Source organism: Podarcis melisellensis (genome assembly GCF_964234715.1).
Source record: "Podarcis melisellensis genome assembly, chromosome: 9".
In the NCBI taxonomy this organism is placed as follows: Eukaryota; Metazoa; Chordata; class Lepidosauria; order Squamata; family Lacertidae; genus Podarcis; species Podarcis melisellensis.
In genome coordinates, this window is record NC_138541.1 from 60,585,494 (window position 1) to 60,612,858 (window position 27,365).

Sequence of the window (27,365 nt, forward strand, 5' to 3'; positions counted from 1 at the left end):
TTCCACAGTGGCTCCCCACTTGAGGAATGATCTCCTCAGGAAGTCCTGCCTGGGCGCCTTTGTTTCATACCTTGAGGTGACGGGCAAAAATGTTTGACTGAATAACATTTCATGGCATTTTTAATATGTTAAAGATGCAGCACAAATGGTACCTCACCCCTCAAGACTATCGAAGATGTATAAAAATTTAGCGAATACTTGTTGGAGGTGTGGTGGGAGTCATGGCGACATGTATCATATGTGGTGGACATGTAGGAAGATCAACATGTTCTGGGGCTTGATTTACGAGGAGTTGAAAAAAATGTTTGGAATAACTTTTTTAAAAAGACCAGAGGCATTTCTGTTAAGCATTGTTGGCAGGGACATCCCGAAGGCCTTTAGGGAGGTATTCTTATCTGGAACGGCCGTAGCTCAGACTTGGGTGGCAAAGGGGAGGAAGGAACAAGAAGCCCCGACAATAATGGACTGGCATTACAAGCTACAAGAATTTGCTGAAATGGCACAGTCAACAAATACCCTGAGAGGCTATTTAGGAAAAGTGGGAAAGATATAAAATATATGTTCAAAAATACAGTAAAGGTTCGCTATTTATGCTAGCATTTGATTGACGTTGGAGTGAGACTGAGCTGAGAAAGGCACTTGCTGACAGTAAAATTGTCTGAGTATATGTGTAATCCGCATACGCATGTCTTTTATGCCTAAGAGGAAAATAAACAGCAGGACATCCACAAACAGCAAAAAGAACAGGAAGGCGTTTTATAAACTTTGCAACACTCATTTAATAAAGAGTCAAAACAGTATTTTACATTGCCATACATAAGAAGCATCCACTCTGGGCGACATCAAATGAGACTCTACAGTTCTTCCGGAATGCAGTCAAATAAATTAAGTGCATAACTGTTATGCAAATGTAAGCTGTGTTTTTAAAAAAACCAATCGTGGATGACAGATTGGCTAGGATTCCAAGAGCTTCACATCAGTCAACAATTTCAAGAAAAAATGCACACCCTATCTCTGATTTGTCATTCAAGTCATTCATGAAGAAAGAAATTGTCTTTTTGGTAATCGAAACTTCAGGTCAGTGATTTTGAAAGAGTGTAGAAGGGGCAGGTGGCAAGTGTGGCAGGAAGATTCAAGGACAATCAAACATTTATCTCAGTGTAGTAAAGGATAGCATCAAAATGTGTTTTTAATTTGTAAAATATGGATAGATATATTTTCCATATGAGAGCAAGAGCATCAAGTGATATCAAGGACAATCTTGGTTGTGATTCAGAATTGCCATTCAAACATGAGTGTTGGAAAAGACTCCAGGCAGCATGAGCAAAGTGCGACTCAGAAAAAAAAGTTTGATAACCACTGCTCTGGGCAATACATTATTAAGACAGGTAATTTTTTTATTCTGCTTCCATTTGGAGGAATCAGTCATGGACAACAGGACTCTCGCCTTTAGATAGCTAGCGGCTATAAAGCTAATGTTGTTCCCTTGATAATAACAAAGCAAAACCCAAACAAGCCAAAAGCAATGGGGAGGAGCAGGTAATCAGAATTAAGCAATACAGACAGAAGAGATCATATTCTGTAGAACCAATGATTTTTGAAAGAACTCTATCTCAGAATATATAGGGCAACTGACTAATTGTCTGATTTTCTTATATTTTTTACACTGGTTAACAGCACATAATTATAGAAATATGCAGTGCTTTTTTTCCTAAAAAAATGTTTAGGGGTACTCTCATTTTCCTACTCATATTGAAATACTGTCCCTCAATGAGGCCAAACTTAATTCACAAAATGTTTACGGATATGCGTACCCTTGCATCCCCCCAGAAAAAAGCACTGGAAATATGCATCTTGCAGAACTGAATCCATTGTCTCTGCTATTGGCAGAACTATACCTAATGTTGTTTTGTTACAAGTTCAAGATTCAGATATATGATAAACAGCCTGTGCTGTTTCAGGTTAGACTACTGGCTTGTCTGCACTGGGGACTATATCACATCTTTGATGTGCTGATTTGATTGCAGCTGATTTTGACAAGGCAGACCCTACATTTTATAATTATAATTATTTCTGGAGTACTTCCAGTAACTAGGCATTGTGAGTCAAAAAAGAGAAACAGATTTTGCTCTCATGCTTGCAACCAAAGAGATTAGGCATGCAAGGGATGGGGAGCAAAGCTGGAAAACTAGGAGACACTGACCAATTTGAGAATATAGGAAAGCGAAGAGGCAACTTTTCAACATGCACACACCAAGAGGAGTGAGATGACTGAAAAGTTTTAATAGTTCTAATGGAAACAAGAATGATAGATCAGGAAACTCAGGAGATCTGTATGAGTGGTAATCTTACAATCTTACAGTTGAATGCAAAGCCTTGTAACATAAAATCGGCCTCCATTACTGAGCGCTTTCTGCACTTCCATTTGTGAGCTATGGTAGGGGAAGTTCCTTGTGTCAACAGACACTACCAACTATTTTATTAAAACCAAATGCAATTTCATCAGAAAATTGTTTGAAGGAGAATTTGCCAAGGGAAGACATATTTCCCCTCAAAATAAGAGTATGCATGACAGATGAAACATGCAAACATACTTTTCAAAATAGTGAAATTACAGTCACGTTCGTGCACCCTTAATTCATGGAAACAAGTGCTTTACACACATTATGCAATTAACTGTAGAAAGTATTGTTTGTGTAGAGATGAAAGCAGGGACAGCTGTATCACTCTGGCTTGGGCTGCAGCTTATTCTTCTCTGGCTCAAAGAAATATTTTTCAATTGCACTGACCAGTTCATCCAGTTCTTTCTTCAGCTTTTCAAAGTCACTAAAAATGAGCCCAAAAGAAAAGCTGGGTTTCAATCTATTCAAATTCTCATTCCCATTAAAAACAGTAAATTTATTCCCATGATATGCTAATGGGTAACGTCCATTCTGAACTGTAGTGGTGGTGGTGGGATAAAGCAAAGGGGAGGTGGTTTAAAATACACATTTGAAATACAATGGACTGAGGTTTTGTGGATGTGAGAATGAAATTTAGCTTACCCAACCCAAAACTGTGTTAAACAAAGATTTCTGAAAACTGCTCAAACATCTATTCTCTGAAAAAGTCTATAGTAGGAGAAATCCAAATTTAACAATGGTTTGCAACAGAAAAATAAATAAATCTAAACAATACCTGTTTCCAGGAGGTGCACAAAGCTCTGAGTAGTATTTGATTTTGGGTTCGGTCCCACTGGTTCGCATGGTAGCCACACATCCATTAGTAAACGTAAATGTTATCATTTGACTGCTTTTACTGGTGGGAAGCACCTAACACCACAAAAGGTAAATTTGTCACAATTTTGGATATGACTGCATGAGACTCATATGCGCTTATGTGTAATGACTACTCATCAGCTTTCTAAGGGTGGGGTTCATGGGATAAAGAAAAAAGCTTTCCTGGACTCTTCCTTGTGAAAAAATGACAGTGGGGATTTCAAGAGCTATCTTTTTCTTGGGGGAGCGAAAATTTAGGGTCCCCAATATGACACACACTATTCTAATTTGCAGGTATCTGCAAATTATGCAGATCAAACCAGCAAGTCACCTTACAATACCTCTATTGGGTTCATAAGATTCTTCCATCAGTCATACGCACTGACAAAGGAATAGCGTGGATTGACTAATTCTGCTAGGATTCTACATGCAGCCCCAGCATTGCTTACAAGACAGTATACAAAACAGAGTATTTCGAAACTGTTTTAAATTTTTTTATCCTTATTAAGGGATGGGATTTGCCCTGCTTCCTGAGCTCTGTATTCAGCTGCCAGTTCACTTTCTGAAGCCTTGTGTTCCACTAATTTCTGCCTTGGTCCTCAAACAAATATAGATGAAGGGAGGAGAAGGGGGATAGTTCCCTATGACAAGCAAAAGCGCTTATCAAAACAGTGCGACGTTGAATTCCTCCCTCAGTCTTTAAGACGTCATAGGACTCCTTTTTAGTTGGCTATCCTCTGGAAGAGTCCCATGGACTGCAAGAAGATCAAACCTCTCCATTCTTAAGGAAATCAGCCCTGAGTGCTCACTGGAAGGACAGATCGTGAAGCTGAGGCTCCAATACTTTGGCCACCTCATGAGAAGAGAAGACTCCCTGGGAAAGATCCTGATGCTGGGAAAGATGGAGGGCACAAGGAGAAGGGGACGACAGAGGACGAGATGGTTGGACAGTGTTCTCGAAGCTACCAGCATGAGTTTGACCAAACTGCGGGAGGCAGTGGAAGACAGGAGTGCCTGGCGTGCTCTGGTCCATGGGGTCACGAAGAGTCGGACACGACTAAACGACTAAACAACAACAACATCCTCTGGAATAAAATCAATGAGACTTATTTCCAAATAAAGGAATTTAGGATGAGGACATCATTCATGGAGCAAGTCTCATAGAAATAAAAGAACAAAAAGTTCCAGCTACTTACAGCTTTTTTATTAGTCTTGTTACTGTCATAGCCAGTAGTTAGATCCCGTACTCCAGACACTGCAAATCTCCCACAGGTCTTTGGATAAGTGTTCTTGCCATCATAATTTCTAAGCTTCTCGAATAGCTCCTTAATAATCTTCTGATCGTGACAGATAAAATAGGAAGCTTTAGTAACATGGTAGCCGTACCTTTGAAGGCAAAATAGTTACCCGTGAGCTCCATGTACCTTGTATGTAGAAAATATATTAAGTATACTATGAAACGCTCACTGTAAACTCACTCATTGTAAATGTTTTTCAACTGCTGAGACAAAGTCAATTTCTTGGTTTCCAGAAAAGCAGTCATCTCCGCAGTTATGACTGCAGCACTGACACCGTCTTTATCCAAGACCACAGGGCTGCACATATATCCTGAAGACAAAGTTACAGACAGAACGTCTTTAACAGAAGCTATTTTGTCTAAATGTTCTTGACAGATGATGAAATGCAAAAGTTTGATAAAGTTTCCATTTGGTTACAAATGTGATTCTATGAAATAAAGTAGTCCTATCACACAACACAAGATAACAGGCTCATATGCGAGGCAGTGTTGCTTTCATAACTGTACATCATCTGGTTTGTATTAGGTGCTTGGTTGTGACTAATATTATTAAACCTAAGCCCTAAACCCAAGACCTAAACCTGGATCACAGACTGAAGGATCATTTCAAATGAATGACCCAAGTTAGGAAATGCATTTCACTGCAATTTCAGTAGGGTTAGGTGCATTTTAGTACCAAGATAGCCCCAATTTTCATCTCAATCACAGGACTGATTTGCAAGTAATGCTTCATCATAATGGTCCTGTCTTCTCATGTGGCTGGGATAAGTTCTGTAGAATTTACTTTGCATATAATGCTAAGCCTTGTTCATATGTAACACAAAGAATCCTGATTTAGCAGTGGCTAAACAAGTAAATTTCATACCTTATTGTTTGAGGGTGGCTTGTTTAGAAGCAGCCATTGGTAGTTTTAAACCAGGATTCCTGGTTCTCATGTAAAATTAAGATAATAGCCACTGAAACAGAAAGCATATTCCGCAGAAGTTCTCCTGGTCATGCAGGATGGAAGTAGCAATGTGGGTGGGTGCAAAACAAATGCTTTGCTGGGGCTCACTGAGGCTCTTCTATGTTAACACTAAATGAGCAAACTAACCCATTTATTTACATGGGCATGGAAACATTTTAAGACACACATTGGTAATATGCATGTTCCGAAGTAGCATTTGAACCTTGCCATCAGAAAGTATTGCCAGAAGCAAATGTGTTTTCAGTTAATTGCAGCATGGTATCCCAACCCTCAAGTACTATCATGTATTTATTGGTTGTTGGGCTTAGGGAGGGAAATTGCTTAGTGGTGGGATTTTAGTTATGCTGAAATAAGCAGCCCCATTTTAAAGCCAAAGCTTAGAAACAGTTAGCATTTGAACATTATCTTCCTGAGCTATCAGTAGGCAAGCATTTTCTCCTACTCTCATCAGCATGAATGCAGACAGTATGCGCCTCACTGTACAGTGGTACCTTGGTTCTCAAACGTCAAAAACCTGGAAGTAAGTGTTCCGGTTTCCAAACGCTTTTTGGAAGCCGACTGTCCGATGCAGCTATTGGCTATTGTTTCCAGGGTGCCTGCACCAATCAGAAGCTGCGCCATGGTTTTCGAACATTTTGGAAGTCAAACGGACTTTTGGAACGGATTAAGTTTGGCGCTTTTGTTTTTGCTATGTATTTTGCGTGTTTTTGAGGCTTTTCCGGTTAATTTGTTTTTTTGTCACTGGGTGGAACCCAGTTCAGCTACTGATTGATTGATTATGTGACTGTGGAAATGGATAAAAGCCCCCCATCCAAACAATGACTATCATCAGTGCAGGTAAGATATTTTTTTCATTTTCATTTTTATCATCTACAATACTGTCTTATTTATTTTATAGTACAGTATATTGTTTATAGCTTTCATTTTAGAAGTCTGGAATGGATTAATCCATTTTGCATTACTTTCTATGGGAAAGCATGCCTTGGTTTTGGGACACTTTGGTTTTGGAACAGACTTCTGGAACGGATTAAGTTTGAGAACCAAGATACCACTGTACTACAGGTAATCAGTTCTCAAGACCAGTAAAAAAAACCAACAACCCACAAGAGTAGATGGTACAGTGGTACCTCCGGTTAAGTACTTAATTCGTTCCAGTGGTCCGTTCTTAACTTGAAACTGTTCTTAACCTGAAGCACCACTTTAGCTAATGAGGCCTCCTGCTGCCGCCGCGCCGCCAGAGCATGATTTCTGTTCTCATCCTGAAGCAAAGTTCTTAACCTGAAGCACTATTTCTGGGTTAGCGGAGTCTGTAACCTGAAGCGTATGTAATCTAAAGCGTATGTAACCTGAAGTACCACTGTACATTAAACAGATGCCTATCACTGTAAAATATTTCAGTCTAAACCACTCTGAGTTATGGAATACTTATTACCAATCGCTTCTTCAAAGGCAAATAAGACCGTTTTTCCTTGGTCCATGAGCTGCTTGGCTCTGTTTCCCATCCACTTGAATCCTGTTAATGTTTCCTGCGCAGAACAAGATTTTAGTCAGAACACTGTCTACAGGAAAATGAAATACGCTTCTCTCCTGCCCCCAAACGGCTTACTTCAAAGTGAAATCCTTCCTTGAGTGCGATTGCTCTTAAGATTTTGGAGGACACTGTGCTCGAAAGCATGTATACATCTTTGATGGCAGCGGGTTCCTGATTCTGCTTTTTCCAGCAAGTGAAGATCCACCAGCCCAAAAGAGCTCCTGATTCATTGCCAGAAAACACCTTCCATTCTCCACTGAAGGACATGACAAGTTTAGATGGTTAGAGTGACAGTAGCTCGACAGCTTAATATAAAGAAACGATAGGAACTACAGTAAAGAAATTGTGCTGAGGTTGCAGTTTCAAAGCCAAAGAGATATACCGTATTTTTCCATGTATACGACTAGGTTTTTCCCCTAAAAAACAATGTCCAAAATTAAGGGGCATCTTATACACGGATAGTGGCTCCCCCTATTTTCTTAAATCTGAGTCCCCCCAAATAGGGGGTGTCTTATACATGGGGGTGCCTTATAGACAGAAAAATACGGTAGATACAGAGTGTGCACTTTTATTTGTCGTGTAATTGTACTCAATATTGATCCAGAGTAGATTCCAGTGTATAGTTAGCAGAGGAACAACTTAAACACGTTGCAGGATTCCCAAAAAATAGACCAGAGGCAATTACCGTATTTTTCGCCCTATAGGAGGCACCGGTGCATAGGACGCACCTAGATTTTTTTTGGGGGGGGGAATAAAGGGGAAAAAAATTATCCCCCCCCAGGCGTGGGGCTGGGGTGGGGGAAGCCCAAGCTTCCCCCGACCCCAGCCCCCAGAACAGGCAGCTCTCCGCAAGCCATGGGAGCCCAGCGTGAAGTCGGGCCGGGCTCCCACAGCTTGCGGAGAGCTGCGCAAAGCCCGCTCTGGGAGCATGCGGGGCTGGAGGCGTGGGAAGCCTGCCGCCAGCCTCCAAACCACGTTGGGAGACAGTGGGATGGCACGCTGCGCCTCCTCGCTGTCCCCTGAGCTTGCGGGGCTGGCGGTGGGGCTCTCCTGAAGCCTGGAGAGTGAGAGGGGTCGGTGCGCACCAACCCCTCTCGCTCTCCAGGCTTCAGCGAAAGCCTGCATTCGCCCCATAGGACGCACACACATTTCCCCTTCATTTTTGGAGGGGAAAAAGTGTGTCCTATAGGGCGAAAAATACGGTATATTTCATCCATCAGAGCTTCACTGCTGCTGAAGCCAGATGAGCATAACGGTCACAAATTCAATACATTCAGGATTGGCATTGTCCCTAAGAAATCCAGTGGCAACAGACTTAACTGAAACTTACAATAACTTACAATAAGTCTAAACCCTAATACTAAGCATACTATGTGCGGAACACCACACCAGAAGGAAAAGAGATAGAAAGAGAAAGTGAAACCCAGACTCCTTCTGTCCTTACTTTTATAGTTAGCATGACCTTGGCAGGAAGAGATAAGAGAAGCAGTTTAAGCCAGCTGTACTCAGTTTCTCTGAAGGAATAACCCAAACATCAGGAACCTTCTGCTTGCTTCTTTGACACAGAGACACTTCTTGAATTAATTAGAATGGGAAAGATCTCTCCAAACCAGATCAATACTTTCTGCACTAAGAAATGCAAACTGACATGTTTTCCCACAAATATTGGGTGTGAATGTATTTTTTAAAAGAAAATGATTTAAGATACATTTTTTATTATTATTCTCAAGAGCATGTACTGCCAACACTTTTGACAGTAGTCAAGAGAAAAGCAAGGCAAGAGATAATATACATTTACATAAATAGCTCTTGGGCATTTTCAACAATTGAATTATTGTTAAACACTGAAATCACCAAAGCAAGCAACCATACCTTTCTTGTTTCTCTGCAACAGCAAGTCGATCAGCATCTGGGTCATTGGCTAAAATAATCCGAGCTCCTTCTTTTTCGGCCAAGGCAAAAGACAATGTCTAAAAAAGAACAGGAAAGTGAAGAACCCCAAAAGAAAAGAAATATATTCAACGCATTTTATGCCAATAATAATACAAAAGGCCTATATGCTTACAGAGATGGGAAAGTTTGGCTCAAACCCTGAAACTATATGCCAAAGAAAGAGACCATTTGGTGCTGATTCACACATTATTTTAATTGCACCTCTTGCAGAAAAAGGAACACATCAAATTTTTGATTCCATGAAAGTAACATGAACTTTTCCTCAGGAAACAGCAAGGAGTGAGAGAGAAGAGGAAGAAGAAAAGATGTTTGATGGCTTTTTCTAAGTACATGTCTTTAAAAAAATAATATGCATTTAGAAGATTTATCAGGAAAGGTTTGAAGTGGCGCAAAAGAAAAGTAGAAGGAAGAATTTTGACTAAATTGTGTTTTACCAGTACGCCTTTCCCCTCCTCGGGATTTGGATATTTTACTGTTGGAAATTCTGGATCAGGCTCCTTCTGTTCAGGAACAGCAAATGGAGGGCTAAAGTCAAATGCCTTAAAGGCTGACTGCACAAACTCATGGCCTACACCGTGCACAGAAGTGTGGACAAATTTCAGCTTTGTCTCCTTGTTTATATTCCTGAAATTAAGTACAGCAATGACATTACATTGGTGTGAGCTTGTTTACTGCTAAGAACAAAGAAATGCCCCGTACTGTATCCTTTTTCACTAAAACTTGTTTTTTTAAAAAAAGCCGCTTACAAGTTGCCCGATTCTCAACTCCAGGCCACACAACTGATGTAAGCAGACTGTGTATTCAAGCAACGTTGTGAAGATGTTCCTGCATGCACACACAGTTGCAAAGTGGTTACAACGTTTGTGTAACTCCTTCTGTGTATCTCCTCTCTGCTGGCAATGCTATAGTACCTGCTTAGATGTCTTATGGGATAAGGCAGGGAATGAAGAACGGTAACGGATGAACAAAGGGAAACACACAGATCTGAAGTTTGGGACATTCCTGTCCTGAATGTCTTTCCTTAGCAGCTGAGAAAGGAAAAATGGACTCGCCACAAGTTGCCTTCCTTTCAAGGGTCAAGCAGGCATTGTCTATCTACGTTAGGCCATCAGCCGAGATTTTAATTACATGAACTCCTCTTACCAGCTGGTACATCGCCATTTGATTCTCCTACTCATTTTAACAGCCTCCATACTTGTTGCTTGCTAGAGATACTGTACTGTGGAGATGGCAGTACCAAATCGGTGACGCATGTCCTTCTGGCTTGCACTCTTTATAAAGACTTGAGGAATAAGGTTATCACCCTCTTTTATCATCCATTCTCGGTCACCCAGCCACTGTCATACTGTCCTTTCTCTTGGCAAATCAAGATGAGCAGGTGAAGGCAAAGGCTGCAAGGTTTTTAGCTGGGGCAATCAGAATAAGATCCACTATTTGACTATTGATTCAAAACCCTAAAATGTATTTCAGATAATTGACTTTTTATTTCTATTCTTTGTATATCGTATTGTTGTTTTATTGCTATGGCCGATGGCCGATGCAAATAAAGATTCATTCATTTTTTCTTTCATCCTACATCCCTCATCAGAAGTTTGTCCCACCTTCCTCCCAATGGACAAAAGAAATTCCCATTTCTGTATGTGGAAACCTACTTGCAACTTACTTTCAATTTTAATCCTGTTGCACTAAAATTAAATAACATAGATTTATCCCCAAGAAGGAAGAAAAGTCATCCCTGCCAGTTTACCTGTGAAAGCAGTGCTTCTGTATGTCCTTAAAGTAGTCCTTGTTAATAGATGCGTAAGGATCGTGGAGTAGGGGACTTTTATCAATCAGGCTGTCATCCCAAGCTTGAGGCCACGGCTCTAGATTTTCTTCAATAGCCTGAGCAATTCCTTTATCATGAGGTGAAATTATCTGAGCGCCGTTTTCCCAATAAACCTAAGTAACACAGAGAATATATGCAGATTACCTGTTAATGGAAGCTTCATTATGATGTATCTACCGTATTTTTCGCTCTGTAAGACGCACTTTTCCCCTCCTAAAAAGGGGAAATGTGTGTGCATTTTATGGAGCGAATGCCTTCATCCCGCTGCCCTGCAGAGGCTTCACGGGCTACCCCAGAAGCCAGAACAGCTAGAGGGAGTGCTGCGCAGCGTTCCCTCTCGCTGTTCCAGTTTCTGCCTTAGCGGCGTGAAGCCTCCGCAGGGCAGCAGGGAGCCTTCATCCCACTCCCCTACAGAGGCTTTGCGCGGCTATCCCTAGCTCTTGTGGGAGGGGGGAAGGGACAGCGCACAGCTCTGTCCCTTCCCCCACCTCCCAGAAAAGCCCCCAAGAGCTGCGCTCCCTTTAAAGAGTGCGTGGCTCTTGCAGGAGGTTGGGGGAAAGCCAGGAGGCTTGCTTTCGCTGAAGCCAGGAGGACAAAAGGGATCAGTGCGCACCGATCCCACTTGCTCTCCTGGCTTCAGGGATAGCCCCGCAAAGCCTCCTGAGCGAAGAGGGAGGAGCAATCCCTCTTCACTCAGGAGGCTTTGAACTGCTTTCTTATTTCTTGTTTTCCTCCCCTAAAAACTAGGTGCGTCTTATGGTCTGGTGCGTCTAATAGGGCGAAAAATACGCTGCTTAGTAGCTGAAAGTACCAGGTGTTGCCCTGGAATTCTAAGAAACTAAAAAGCATAGAGATGTATAAACAGATACAGTGGTACCTCGGGTTAAATACTTAATTCGTTCTGGAGGTCCGTACGTAACCTGAAGCTGTTCTTAACCTGAAGCACCACTTTAGCTAATGGGGCCTCCCACTGCCGCAGCGCCCCCACCACATGATTTCTGTTCTCATCCTGAAGCAAAGTCCTTAACCTGAAGCACTATTTCTGGGTTAGTGGAGTCTGTAACCTGAAGCGTATGTAACCTGAAGCGTATGTAACCCGAGGTACCACTGTAGTTAGTTTTAGGGCTGTGGGGCAGCCGTGTTCCATGGAGCTGGTTTGTGGGGTGGCGGGTCTGAATGTTGCAGAAGCGGTGGCGGAAATTGAGCAAGCAATGACCATGAAGTAGGAGCAGATGACATTGCTGGTGGTGGCAACCAAGACAGCTGGGGCCTGAACTATGGGAAACTGGGACATACTGGGGACAAAAATGTGGGAGGGCGGATGGAGAATGAGGAGGTCAGGCAAGTCAAGTACAGCAGCTCAGCACATGCAGTAGAACTGCAGGAATCACACACCAAGGGGACAGTCAAGCTGGGTACAGGGTCTGCTTTGCCAGCTTTTTCTTCCCACAAGGAATGTATTGGTGGAGCAGTAGCCAACAGACTAAACCCTCCTTCTCTCTGCAGTGTCTCCTTCTCTTGCCCCACCCTCCTGGCTGTACAGGGTTTTTAAAAAACCCTAAATGAAACATGATCTCCACCTCTAAATTGTTTCAGGCCAGATCCAGGTGTTCTGGAAAAAGAAGAGGAGGAGGAGAATACCTTGTATCCATTGTCTTCTTTTGGGTTATGAGATGCAGTAACCATAATTCCAGCAGAAAGTTTCAGGTGAGTCACTGCATAAGGCTGTGGAAAATAAGCAAATAAAGTAATCTGAAAATGGAAGAAGACTGCCTGGAGCAATTGCCCTGTTTCCTTCACAGTTTTTAGAAAATATTTACCGTATTTTTCGCAGTATAGGACGCACTTTTTCCCTCCCAAAATGAAGGGGAAATGTGTGTGCGTCCTATGGGGCGAATGCAGGCTTCAGGAAGCTATCTGCAAGCCTTGCAAGCTCGTGGGAGGTCCCGCGGGCTCACAAGGCTTGCGGGCAGCAGCCTGCAGCCCACAAGCTCGGGGGACAGCGGGGAGGTGCAGCGCCACCCGCTATTCCCCAACCTGGTCTGGAGGCTGGCCGGGGGGGGGGGGGGGGAGAAGCAAGCTTGCTTCTCCCCATTGCCAGCCCCACAAGCTCGGGGGACAGCGGGGCAAGCCGCTGCCCCACGGACGCTAGAGAGACTGTCCCTGAAGGCAGAAGAGGGAGACGGAGCTTGGGGATGGCTGCGCAAACCTGGGGGGGGGGGAATTCCCTTGATTTCCCCCCAAAAAAACTAGGTGCGTCCTATGGGCCGGTGCGTCCTATAGGGCGAAAAATACGGTATTCCCCTCTCCCACATTCTAAGAATCTCAGTACAGTATACATGAAGCTGTAAAGTTCAGTCCAGAAGAAGCTGTCTCTTCCGATTTCCCCCATGCGTCCTGGTCACCAGTTATCAAACAGCCTCCTACTACAGTCTCCCTGAATTTGGAGCACTTTTTAGAATTTCAGTGAAATAGTGAAAGCCTTGTTCTGTTTAAACTGATCTTTGTTTATGTGATACATAGGAATTACATTTTAACTTCAACACTGTGAAAGAGGGATGGGTGAAAGGTAACAATTTGTCCAGAGACATGCAGTGCACTCCTTGGCTGAGTGGGAACTTGAATCAATGTCTTTCTGGACCAAGCACAGAATGCCTACTGCTGCATCACACTGAAGTATCCAGATGGATTAGCAACATGCATACCTTTGGCATCAAGAACGCATGATTTTTAAATTTCTCCTGCATAGCATCAATTCAATCAAAATGCTATGGAATTACCATCAGGGATGGCACTCCAATAAAAGGTGCTTCCTATTTGGCCTGTTCTATCAACAGCAGCAAGTATAGGCAGAGACCTTCATCTCAGCCCACATCACAGGTAAGTTCTGTGTCATAATCTGCAAAAAACTGGAAGGTCTCCAAAGCACAGAGAAAGCAATGAGCAGAAGAACCAATTGCAGACGGTAGATGGCTGTCTTAAAATTAATCAGAGTTCTTTTTTTTTTAAAGAACTAACGATCTCATAACTAGTTTTAGTTTGACCTCATCTCATGGCAAAAACAGTCGTACCTTGGTTCTCGAACAGCTTAGTTTTGGCTCCCGAACGCCGCAAACCTAGAAGTGACTGTTCCGGTTTGTGAACTATTTTTGGAAGCCGAACGTCCAGCAGGGCTTCCGATTGGCTGCAGGAACTTCCTGCAGCCAATCAGAAGCCGTGCTTTGGTTTCCGAACATTTTGGAAGTCAAATGGACTTCTGGAATGGATTCCATTTGACTTACAAGGTACAACTCTCTCTCTCTCTCTTTTCTCTCTCTCTCTATTTCTCTCTGTGTGTGTGTGTGTGTATAACACCACAATAAATTATATTTATCTGCTGACCCTTCTAACAATGTATAAGTAGCGTAACTGGGGTACAGGGAAGCTAATGACCTACCACAAAAGGAGTCGGTGTGATGTTGGAGAAAAGGTACACAGGAATGCCTTGACTGATAAATGCTGTCGCAGCAAGCCTTGCAAATCTATTGGCGAGAAAAATAATAATTTGAAAACAAGGAAGGAATCCTCTTGCAAAACTCGAAGAAGTACTGCACTGAGCCTAGGTGCCATTTAGTTGATATTCATGCATTACGTTTGCCGGCACCCACCCTGCAAACAGCATGCATTTAGCAATCTATGAAGGACGGTAGCACGGCCATGTTCTCCATCATAAGGACATGAATCGGGTGACCTACATATGATAAGTTTCTTCCCAGTGTTTTTCATGGGCTATAAAATGCATCTAAAGGTGAAAGGTAAAGATACCCGACTGTTAGGTCCAGTCATGGACGACTCTGGGGTTGCGTGCTAATCTTGCTCTATAGGCCAAGGGAGCCAGCGTTTGTCTGCAGACAGCTTCCGGGTCATGTGGCCAGCATGACTAAGCAGCTTCTGGCGAACCAGAGCAGCGCACGGAAATGCCGTTTACCTTCCCGCCAGAGTGGTACCTATTTATCTACTTGCACTTTGACGTGCTTTCGAACTGCTAGGTTGGCAGGAGCAGGGACCGAGCAATGGGAGCTCACCCCGTCACAGGGATTTGAACTGCCGACCTTCTGATCGGAAAGTCCTAGGCTCTGTGGTTTAACCCACAGCGCCACCCGCGTCCCTTAAAATGCATCTAGTATGGAGATAAAGTCTCTGGGCGTGACAGAAAAAGTATGATGTTAACATATGAAGCAGGCCAAGCCCCGGCTATTAAAGCCAACCAATCTGGTTGTATAGCCAGGGCTTTAAAAAGTTAAGTACCACTATAAGTTGTCCCTCAGTTCCGAAAGGAAACCAGATTCACCCCCTAGTCGCCAGGCAAGCACTGCTTTTTCTCCACAACATAATGAAATAAAAGAGGGATCTCTGGCAGCCAGGGGGCAGCAGAGTACAGCAGAGCAGTTTGTAGAACAAACACTTTCTGAGTTTTCAATACACTTCTTACCAATAATGATATTATGTATGTATGTATCTATGTATGTATTTCATAAAATTTATATGCTGCTTGATTGAGGGTTTTTGCTACAATGCAGTTTACAAAAAGATATAAAACAATAAAATCACCACTAAAAAATACAACTGCAAATTAAAACATAAAGGAAGTTAAAACAACCACAATAGAATAGACTAAAACAACTTCCCATAAATCTTACATACTCTTAAGTGTCCTTACTTGGGAGATATATCCCAATAAAATAGACCTCACTCCTTAGCAAGCGTGCTTCAAATTACAGCCTTAATTCGTTTCATTTTATTATTCTTTGTCCCAGTTAACCTAAATAAGAAGAAAGATACACAACTGGAGATGCCAGACCCATTGAATTTTAATATTTTTATTGTTTTAATAGTGATATTTTTAGGAAAGGTGGAATTTAAAAAATCATTCAATCAATCTTATCAGCTCATCATGGCACAGACTTTCGCTTGAGTTTAAGTCAAGAAAGGAGTTCATTCTGAGTGGGCCCCTTCTCCATCTATGGCAAAACAAGCATGTCATGAACAAATCATTGTAGCAGTTGCTAAGAATACCTTTTGCTGCTACCGCCACTTGGAGGATGAGCGCGAGCATCGTAGCCAATCACAACGCCTCTTTTCTTCAGGTCACTGAAGCTCTTTTCAAGGTACCTACAGAATCCCTAGAAACGAAAGCATACAAAGCGCCAGCAGTTTTGAAAGTCCGTCATATAACTTTGCACATCTTCTACAGAACAGAGGATGAGGAAGCTATTGCTCGCAAAGTGAAGAAGTTACGGCGTCTTGAAATGAATATATTACAGGGCTCGTGATCTTGAGGGCAGGAGAGTGGAGGCAGAAACAACTTGGTGAGCTTTCACCTTCCACCCATTTCCCCAAAAATACGTCCCCTCTCCCCCGCAAGTGGCGGAGGGCTTTTAATGCATCATCTTGGGGACAAAATCTAAGAATGAAAAGTGGTACCTGAAAGACGAACCAACATGCAAATCTCCTTTTCTACAAAGCATACCTTTTCCCAAAAAGAAATGCTGTTAACAAGGAAGAGCCTTTTGATCAGGTAAGATAAAGAGATTGAAAACCTCAGGTCATACTTAAGGAAATACCTACTACAGTAACTTTGAGGAATGCATTTATCTACTGCCTCTGCAAGTAAGGTGCTTACAGTATGGTGTGCTGGAGTAGGGTGGCCAATGCAATGTTATAAGCAGGGTGGGGAAAAAAATCAATGATTTTTTTAAAAACACACACACACACAAAAAACACTGGATTTTTAAAATTTAAATTGGATTTTTTAATTTAAATTGGATTTTTAAAATTTAAATTGGATTTTTAAAATAAAACGCTTTGGGAGGAAAAATCTTTCTAAAGATAGTTTTCTATTTAAGTTACATTATAGTCCAAAGGCTATTTGTCAGGAAATAAGAATTTGTTTTAAGTTTTTCATGTGTGCTAAAACTCAGCCTAAGTTTTTTTTTAAAAAAAAATCATTTAACCACATCAGTTAACAAACATAAATACATATGCTATAATGTTATTGTTTCAGTTAAATAAATTGTTTAAAATGTTATTAAGGAAATGATTATTTTTCTCCTTCCAATAAAGTACAGCAGAAAAGTTGTCCAAATATAAACAGCTAATTTATTAAACCTCACAATAATTTCATAATTATCTGTCTATGTATTTCTAATAGTATAACCACATCAGTAATTTCTTATATAACTGTAAAAACTACTCTGAGAATTTATTATTCCAAAAATGAAACCTTCATCTGGTTGTAAATATTAAGATTATACCAGAATGAATGAGTCTTTCTGTAAAAAAAAAAAAAAAGATTTAAATCAAGTCTTACTGACTACTGATTTAAATCAAGTCTTACTGACTAGTGATTTAAATGGCTATAAGCCATGATTTTGTGCAAGCATTGCAGAGTTATTCTTTTCATACTGCGCATATGTGCCAATGTAAATGACCGTGGTGCAAGTTATGTGCTCTCTTATATACACAACACGAAAGGGGAATTGTGTTCTTACTACAGAATCTTGAATGAGCAGCTGAGCAATACTTGTCTGTGCTAATCAGGTGATTTTTTTTGGGGGGGGGGGCAAGATTTATGCCTGAAAATCTGGGAAGAGCGGGATGTTGATCTTAGTCTGCAGTGAGGCTGCACTTAAATTGGGAAGGATTGCCCCATGCTGGCTCCCAGCTGCTGCAAAAATCACTCTAAGACAGCAGTGCCATCTTTTTGTATTCATGATAAACATGAAACACTTACAGCATCAGTGCCCCTGTGAAGACCACCTGGTGGAAACCCTTACACATATGGTTCTTAATTGTAAACTATATGCTGATCTCCATCAGCAATGTCTAGATCTACTCTGTATCCCCAAATGGAAACCAGAGTTGTAGGTCATACATTTTCTATTACAGGGGAATGATCAGGAGCTCACCAAGTTAGTGGCTGAATATCTCTATTTGGTTTTTTGTCGTCGAAAAACACTGCAGATGTCTGATCTCCCTGGAGACCTAGAGATGTGACGACAGACCGCTCTGCCTCCTTTCTTTTAGCAAATGTTTTGTGCCACTGGGGAAGTGGTAATTCTGTATTGTTTTTTATTGGATGTTTGTTTGTGATGCCAATAAAGGGTTTGATGATGATGACGACTTCATGTAAATTGCTCCCATGTTTGTTGAATGGTTTTCTGGTCATCTGAGAAGAGCAACATAGCTGGGCTGTGGGACTTTGCCTGTCTGTGGCACAAATAATGCAAACAGCTTGTGCAATCTCCCAATTAGTGCTCCACCTGGATATTTATTCAGGTCGATTTAGTGATCTGCTATCTTACAATCCTTGCAGCAATGTGGCAATTGCATATGCCTTGCAACACTCTGATTGTATTTTTCTGTGCCTACGCTTCAACACATATCTCACTAACATTCAATCCAGACTTTATGTTATTTCAAAAATTTATAAGCCACCTTCAGGAAAAACTCTCCCAAATCGGAAGATTTAGCCTCCAAATAGTGGAGAAACTATTTCTAAAAGCTCATTTTAATCTTGCAAACTGAACAGGTGTTCCAGTGGAAAATGATGGCCATTTTGAGATGCAGTTTAATTTCTCTAAAGCTTTGGTGTGATTTTTTTTTTAAACAGCCAATCATTACAAATAGTTGCAGAGACATTAATGGTATGCTTACCCATTAAAGAAAAGCATGATTAAGCCACTGAAATGGTTTCAATTATTTGACTCTCAACATATTGTAATTATTACAAACTTTGGGTACAAACCAGAGGAAGTTTGATGGGCTTGACTTATTGATAATGAGAGAGGCACTCAACTTTCTGTCAATTACAACCATTCTTTGAAAAACAGGCAAACAGTACTTTTAAAGAAAAATAAAGACCTGTTTGTTTAAATCTGGTACCTGAGTAGTTTGAATAATAGTCAAATCATTCATCCGAGATGTTCCTGTTCCCATAGGTGCTCGGAGGCCGGCAGTCCCAAATTCCATCCGTGAACCAAAACATTTTCTGAGTTCTTCTGTACTCTGATTTGCAAGCAGATACTTTACATTGTCTCTGGTTTTGGAATTCTGTAAAGGAAAAAGATTTCACCAGGGTTTAATTTTGAGCCCAGAATTTAGGGCACCTTTTATGGAAAACTATACCTACTTTGCCAATTTTTTTGAGGGAAGCAAGTCTTACAATGGAAAGAGTATAACTGCAAGACTTCCATTATTCTAGGGAATCCAATTCAGAGAAATTCAGGGGTTCCTTGAAAGCTTATCACAAGTTTGTCCATGAAGGGTCTGTAAGGGAGCAGCTTTCCTAAAAGTCAGCTTTCTGGCCAGCACCAATACTGACGTTTCCTTACAAAATGCAGCTGAAGGAGACACTCTCAGTTCAACACCCAACAACCCAGGCCAGGACCAGGGGCCATTTATTGTTGGCATCTGTCTGTCTCGAGAGACGATAAAGTATGCCTCACGGGGTGAAGTCAAACTGCCCAGTACAACTAAAGGAGCGTCTCCACCCCCATTATTCTGCCCGGACACTGAGGTCCAGCGCAGAGGGCCTTCTGGCAGTTCCCTCCCTGCGAGAAGCGAAGTTACAGGGAAGCAGGCAGAGGGCCTTCTCGGTAGTGGCGCCCTCCCATCAGATATCAAAGAAATAAACAACTATATGACATTTAGAAGACATCTGAAGCAACTTGAGGAAATGCCCATAGCCACAATTACAGTCCTCAAATAGTGACTGAATGCAAAGCTACCATTATATCATTTAACCCTAATGGATACCTGACAGCTTAATGACGTTGCCTATTTTTAGATGGCCGTGAGATTCTTTTTCATATCACAATACAGACATGTTGCTCCATATGTTGTTATGGCATTTACAAAGTGCCTTGCATGTCCAGCACTTGCCTAACAACTAAAGGCAGCTCTAGAGAAGCAATACAGGAAAGGAGTCATGTCCTCAAACCTGTTGCCGAGTTAGGCAACTCACTTCACAGAAGTATTTGCAGTACCAAGCTGAAACATTCAGACAATACAGAGACTGTTTGCCCAAATCCAGCTGGTTTTTGTTTTTTGTTTTAAAGAGGGGGATACAAACCACAAGAAGATTCATTGTCCCTAATTCTTCCTCAAGACCAGAATCACACAGCAATTATCTTATAGGAAGCCACATGGAACATATTAGAGCTCTTGAAATACTGAGAATCTTTACATTTGGCCTTCTGTGCCGAATGTAAAGATTACAGCTGACGACTGCAGCTTCAAAGAAAGTTGGCCCCAAGACTTTGTGCTGGAAATGTTCTACAGTAAAAAGCTGAACCATTCTGCTCTTCAGAAAAGGCTCCTAGACCAGCTCATAAGCATCAACCATAAGACAGTCTTTGCCCTCTGGCTTCCAATCCAAAAGGCACAATGGAAAGGGGAGCGTTTTGTTTGCTTTTTTTGCTCTGTAAAGCCACCTTGGAAGGATTTGCATCCTGGTAGGAGGAATAAATATAACTGAAATGCATGCATGCATAAATCAATACAGTAGCTAAAACTCAGATTATTCCACACATTGCTGGGCAAAGAGGTGCTTAATAACAATGATACTTGCAGCCTGATCTAACACTCACTCATTCTTCTACTTAGCAGTCAGTTGAAATGCTTTGGACATCCAAAGCACTTCACTCGGGGAGAATCTCCCACCACATGATTTGCCATGGATTGTCAGTGGCTCCATCTGCAATATACATTTAAAGCAGCATCACATCGCTTTATAAGGAGACCTGGCTTTCCTCAAAGTATCCCGGGAAATGTAGTTTGCTAAGGGAGCTGTTAGGAGACCCCTATTGCCTTCACGCAGGACGCAGGTGGCGCTGTGGGTTAAACCACAGAGCCTAGGACTTGCCGATCAGAAGGTCGGCGGTTCAAATCCCTGCGACGGGGTGAGCTCCCGTTGCTCAGTCCCTGCTCCTGCCAACCTAGCAGTTCAAAAGCACATCAAAGTGCAAGTAGATAAATAGATACCGCTTTGGTGGGAAGGTAAAAGGCGTTTCCGTGCGCTGCTCTGGTTCGCCAGAAGCGGCTTAGTCATGCTGGCCACATGACCCGGAAGCTGTACGCCGGCTCCCTCAGCCTGTAAAGCAAGATGAGCGCCACAACCCCCGAGTCGGCCATGACTGTACCTGATGGTCAGGGGTCCCTTTACCTTTATTGCCTTCATGCAGCTACAGTTCCCAGAGTGCCCTGGGAAGGAGTGGTAAACCACTCTGAAAATTGAAGCTCCCTGAAGCTCTCCTAACAACTCTCAGCATCTTTAACTAACTATACTTCCCAGGATGCTTTGGGGGAAGCCATGATGGTTTACAGTGGTAGAATACTACTCTAAGTGTGAACTGCAAACGGGTTCAGTGAAGCCCTGCTAACAGCACCATCTTCTGTGGATACAAGCTTGGCATTCACTAGAATCAGGGTCTTTTCAGCAGCGGACCCACAGTTAATGGACTGTCCTTCTACAAGCAGCTCATTAAACCTTGAATTTGCTTTCTTCTACATTGGCTCTCTGTTCCACAAAACATATTCTTATTCCATTTTAGACTGTTACTTTTGGCATTAAATTTTTGTGAAATAAACAGATCACCTGCTGTCATATCCAGGTTCAGCTCTGAGGTTAAATTTGAACTAAGGGCTTCCAAAGTCTTGCCCTTTTATCACTAAACTACAAATTACAGGAGCATATTAAACACATGGAAATGCAGTAAACCCATTGAAGGCAATAGGAGTGCAATCAGTCACTCCTTGTCTCAGGATTAATAGGGATGGAAGTAGGGCAGTACTGTAGTTTTGTTTGTTGGTCAATGAGAAAGCAGACGTTGCTACCATTATTATTGCTGTTTATAAAATTCATAGGTTGCTTTTTTTTACCAAAGTAACTCCAAGGCATTTGCAGTAAAAACAAGCAAGCAAGCAAGCAAGCAAGCAAGCAAGCAAGCAAGCAAGCAAGCAAGCAAGCAAGCAAGGAGATACATTAAAACTGGGGATAAAGAAAACAAAAGTCTAAAAGGTAGTTCCATTTTTTAAAAGCTACATTAAAACATTCTACCCACTCCCAGAAAACATGGGTAATTAAAAGCCTGGCCAAAAATAAAGAAATTGTGCTGACGACTGATTCCTAAAGATATGTAATGATGGTGCCAAGGCAAGGCACCCTGGGGAGAGCATGCCATAAGAGGGAGCCACCAGTGAAAAGGTCCGTTCTCGTGTTGCCACCTTTCAGGCCTCCTGTGGATTCTGGTTTAAATCAGGATTAACATTACCATACTTGTACAGTGGTACCTCAGGTAACATACGCTTCAGGTTACAGTCTCTGCTAACCCAGAAATAGGGCTTCAGGTTAAGAACTTTGCTTCAGGATGAGAACAGAAATCATGCGGCGCGGCGGCAGCAGGAGGCCCCATTAGCTAAAGTGGTACTTCAGGTTAAGAACAGTTTCAGGGTAAGAACGGACCTCCAGAACGAATTAAGTACTTAACCCGAGGTACCACTGTAATGCATAACAAAGTCCAGAAATTACGAAACCTATGAACCTGAACTTGCCCAAATGCTTCTAGGCCAGGACACCGTTCATCCAAGGATTGAGGTATCTGTATGCGTAATAGCTGGCTAAGGTGGACCCTCGTTTTGTAACAGTAAATATAGTACTCTGCTGCTTATCAGGAGGATGATCTTAGTTGAACTTTACTTTAGGTTTTGTAACCATCTTCTGATATTTAAGGTTACATTCCTCAAGCCACTTTCTCAACAGTAAGCCCATGCAAAGTACTATTTCAGAAGCAACAGGGTCTGGTGACTGGTGCGTATCTGCCTCTGAATGTGGGTTTTTTATGCTTAAACTGCTTTCAGTACATATAAATATTATACAAATTTAGAATGGGATTGCTCAATAAATATTATGATCCAAAACTCATAACACAACCAGTTTCTTTCTTTCAATGTACTGTACCCACCAACATTAACCACCTAGAGGATCAAAAATAAATCACTGAATAATGTCTGGAATTTTAAGATAACGTAAACTGTTACAAAGCAGAATTGTAAGAAATGTACTGCAAGGTATTTCAACTATCTGGGGAAACAAAAGCTATTTATGTAAGACAGGAAGGGTATACAAAGTTTAACTAAATACACATATAGCTAAAAATCTCTCCAAAGTAAAGCAAAAACAAAAAAACTGGAATAAGAAATTAAACAGCCACTGAAATTGTGCCACCCTATTGAAATACAAGGAATGCTGAATGATTCTGCTACTAACACACAAAAGGCCTCTAGTCTAGATAGTTCTAAAATTTAATTTTGATACCCAAGTCACATGTTTTTGTGGAGTACAGTACGTACTGTAACCCATTCAAAAATAGAACATAGACATAATTAGATGATTTGGGCAGTGGATATTGGGTCACTATCACCTTTGTCTTCATTGCTGATACACTGGGCATTGGTAGAAAGGAAACACGGTGTTCATAAGGGTAAATGCTTGAAGGCACTATGGTTAGCAATGTTGAAATCATGTTCTAATTAGTAGGTGAGTAGCCATAAGGCCGTCCAGCCTCTGCTTAAAACCCTCCAAGGAAGGAGAGCCCACACCCTCCTGAGGGAGTCTGTTCCACTGTCAGACAGCCATCAGAAAGTTCTTCCTGATGTTTAGGAGGAATCTCATTTCTTGTCACTTGAAGCCATTATTGGTTCAGGTCTTACAGTTCAGAGCAGGGGAAAAACAAGTTTGCTTCATTCCCCCATGTGGCAGCCCTCTAGATATTGGTGCTGTGGGTTAAACCACTGAGCTAGGACTTGCTGATCAGAAGGTCGGCGGTTTGAATCCCCACGACGGGATGAGCTCCTGTTGCTCGGTCCCTGCTCCTGCCAACCTAGCAGTTCAAAAGCACATCAAAGTGCAAGTAGATAAATAGGTACCACTCCAGCGGGAAGGAAAACGGCGTTTCCATGTGCTGCTCTGGTTCACCAGAAGTGGCTTGATCATGCTGCCCACATGACCCGGAAGCTGTACGCCGGCTCCCTCGGCCAATAAAGCAAGATGAGCGCCGCAACCCCAGAGTCGATCACAACTGGACCTAATGGTCAGGGGTCCCTTTACCTTATTACATCATAGTACTTGCAGTGCAAGGAAACTTCCTTGGAAGTTTTGAAGCAGAGGTTGAATGGCCATCTGTCATGGATGTTTTAGTGGAGAGTCCTGCATGCAAGGGATTGGACTAGATGACCCGCAGGGTCCCTTCCAACTCTACAATTATATGATTCTAACAAATCAGATTTATCCCTGCAGTGCAGGGGACTGGACTAGACGCAGCATTCGAAACTCCCATTGTTCTAGGCACATTTTGCAGCCGGGAATTTCATTTGCATGAGCAGTTCCTGAGCTCAGAAATACGCCTAAGAATTCAGATTAATACTGCAGAATGGAAGGAAAGGACAGCCTTTTTCTGCCTCCCCACTTCCAGCCACTCTCTCAGGACTGGAGAAGGGACCATCGTAAGAATATCAGGGGGACAGGCAGGGGAAGTATGGCTTTGTTTTTTGCAGTCCTCAGATGAGGTCTAGACCATGTGAAAAATGAACATAATATTTAAGCTGCAGTGCATTCATTTTCAGCTTTGTATTCTTGTTACAAAAAAGTGCGCCTAGACATTCCGTTGTTGCGCCCATAAACTAGGCTTAAGGTGCCATTATCTCCTAGCTTTCATATCTGTTTCTAACACTGACTAAATGACCCTCAGGGTCTCTTCCAGTTCTATCATTCTATGCTCTCTTATTGGAAATCCTGCTCCTGTGGCTTCCGGTTGCCTTAATGGCACAGCTCCCACGACAGCGGAGACCACTGGCGAAGCAAGAAACAAAGATGAAAGAGGGTAATTATTTTTGTAAATTCCCCCCAGGGCCCAGGGGGAGTGGGCTACACTTGCGGATAGTCTTGGTACCTGGCTTTCGCTCCTACATGGATTTGAGAGGCAGGGAGACGCTTGGGTGCAAAGCAATTCGCCCCTCCAATGCCGCCATTAAGAACAGTGGTACTTCTGTTCATGAAAGGATTCATTAGGATTAATGCAGAGACACATGTTGGTAATGATGGGACAAGACTAAGGACTGCTGAACTGAAACTGTTACAAGGTCGTACAGATTTAAATTGGAAAGATGACTTCATTCAAGCCAAAAAAGACAGTATATGTTTGTGGGGGGAGCCAATGGCTTCATTATGAATCCTTTGTTACATAAATGACTCAGCAACCCCCCGCCCCCCCCGAATGCCTGGGAATGCTAAACGTTTTGTTCTTTAAACCAAATGAAGAAGAAAGGAGATGGGAGCACAGATATATATCAAAATGACAAATGGGACTGTGTGAGAAAAAAATAATGTTTGGAATAATTATAAAAAGGGGTTGGAGACTCTGCGGAGTTAATTATTTTACTTGCCCCCTCATTGAGGGGAGGAAAGACTGGACTTTGAAGACTTGCCGGGGCACCAGATCTATCTTCTACAAATAATTAGAATTAATTGCTTCAACTGGACGTGGAGGGGAGAACCTGGAGGCCAGCCAGGGCTCTGGCAGGACTTTGGGTGACTCCCTGTTTGAAATCGAAAGTGTAATTTTACAGATGCATCAGAAGAGTTGGGAACAAAGAGAGAGACCTCTTCAGAGGAGATCAGGAACAACAAAGGAGATCAGGAATAATTAATATGAACATAATATTTGATATCTGATGGAAATTAAAACCTCACACAGGAAGAAGAAAGGATAACTATATTACAAATTACTGTATGTGTTAATGCGAATTGAAGTTAATCATTGCAGCTATGGTATTAGGGATTTTATCAAGAATGGGTTGTATTTGGTTTGAGCAATAGTCTAGAGGCAGAACGAAAAGGAATCAGACCCTGAAGCATAGCACGTGGGAAGCCATACAAAATTTATAATTGGCTACGTAATTGATTTTAAAGATTTTTAAGCATCTTAAACAGCAGAGACATCACCTTGCGCACAAAAGGTCTGTATCGTTAAAGCTATGGTTTTCCCAGTAGTGATGTATGGAAGTGAGAGCTGGACCATAAAGAAGGCTGAATGGCAAAGAATTGATGCTTTTGAACTATGGTGCTGGAGGAGACTCTTGAGAGTCCCATGGACTGCGAGAAGATCATACCGATCCATTCTTATGAAAATCAGCCCTGAGTGCTCACTGGAAGGACAGATCCTGAAGCTGAGGCTCCAATACTTGGCCACCTCATGAGAAGAGAAGACTCCCTGGAAAAGACCCTGATGTTGGGAAGGATTGAGGGCACAAGGAGAAGGGGACGACAGAGATGGCTGGACAGTGTTCTTGAAGCTACCAGCATGAGTTTGACCAAACTGCGGGAGGCAGTGGAAGACAGGAGTGCTTGGCGTGCTCTGGTCCATGGGGTCACGAAGAGTCGGACACGACTAAACAACAACAACAAAATGCAATTGATTTGTATATTAATTGGTATTGTTATTTGGTATTAATATAATTTGGTGCATATTGGATTTTTGTAATTTAAAATTAATAAAAATCATTTTTATTACAGCATTTTAAAAAAAGGAAATCCTGTTCCTGCAGTCACGGACTCCCTAGCCAGCCCCAGGAGGCCGAAATGCACAATAATAATGCTAATGGCCACCCTTCCTGGGGAAGGAAGGGCCAGGCAGCTTACGCAACATGCTTCTGAAAAGCTCCCTGAGGTCCCCCAGAGACGTTGCCTATGGCTACTTGCACATTCATTCCTGCAGCGCAGATGGTTGGGCTGGATGACCACAGGGGTTCCCTTCCAACTCCACCATCCTCTCATTCTAACACGCCCCATTCGTTCCCTTCCAACCCCACCATTCTGCGATTCGAACGCGCCGCCTTCATTCCCGCAGCGCGAGGGGGTTGGGCTGGATGACCCCGCGGTGTCCCTTCCCCACCCGGCAGCTCTCTCATCTCCGACAGGCGCCCACTATATGAGCTCCTGGCCGGCCTCCCTCTTCCCCTCACGCCCGGCTCCTTCCTCCCCTCCTTCTCCCGCACCTTGTCCCACAGCAGCCAGTCGGAAGCCGCTAACTGGACCCGCTGGGATTCCAAGCCCTCGGCCATCGTCGCCATTCTCTCCCCTCAGCGCCGCCGCCGCCGCTCCGTCCCCTCCGAATCGCCTCAGCAGCCTCTTCCCCGGTTCCGGAGGCGCAGCAACGCGGCCAAGGCCGGGAAGCTCCGCCTCCCGAAGGCGGGCGCGGCCTGATTGGATGGGCCGGCCGCTCGGGTTAACCCTTCCCCGACTTCCCTAGCCAGCGCTGGAGGTGGGAGAGTAGGCGCTTCCCTCGTGAGAACGCCGAGCGTTCATGAGCTCCTTGACTATTGGTGACAACGGCGGCCGGCGCCTTCGCTGAGGTAGCTCAGTCGGTAGAGCGAGGAGACTCCTAATCGCAGCGCTCGTGGGTTCGAGCCCCACGTTGGGGGAAAAGATTCCTGGA

At 42.7% G+C, this 27,365-nt stretch overlaps 1 protein-coding gene across 1 annotated transcript; it reads right to left on the minus strand.

Moving 5' to 3' along the window:
- Positions 1-754: 754 nt before the first annotated feature.
- PGM2 (phosphoglucomutase 2) lies at positions 755-27,091 on the minus strand. The gene is made up of 14 exons (XM_081924507.1): positions 26,926-27,091; positions 18,757-18,924; positions 15,889-15,995; positions 14,270-14,354; positions 12,475-12,558; positions 10,753-10,946; positions 9,440-9,629; positions 8,925-9,022; positions 7,128-7,308; positions 6,954-7,047; positions 4,736-4,865; positions 4,454-4,643; positions 3,178-3,311; positions 755-2,826 (listed from the first exon to the last, which is right to left on the minus strand). Exons 1-14 carry the CDS (start codon positions 26,998-27,000, stop codon positions 2,724-2,726), a joined length of 1,833 nt encoding a protein of 610 aa, XP_081780633.1. The 5' UTR covers positions 27,001-27,091; the 3' UTR covers positions 755-2,723.
- Positions 27,092-27,365: the final 274 nt, after the last annotated feature.

Bases quoted from the DNA above. Each gene is read 5' to 3' on its own strand.
- PGM2 (XM_081924507.1), bottom strand. From the start codon at position 27,000: ATGGCGACGATGGCCGAGGGCTTGGAATCCCAGCGGGTCCAGTTAGCG. The intron at 10,947-12,474 runs GTATTCTCCTCC...TGTGTTACTTAG, and splicing joins AAGAAGACAATGGATACAAG to GTTTATTGGGAAAACGGCGC. The intron at 2,827-3,177 runs GTATTGTTTAGA...GCTCATTTTTAG, and splicing joins TGTGCACCTCCTGGAAACAG to TGACTTTGAAAAGCTGAAGA.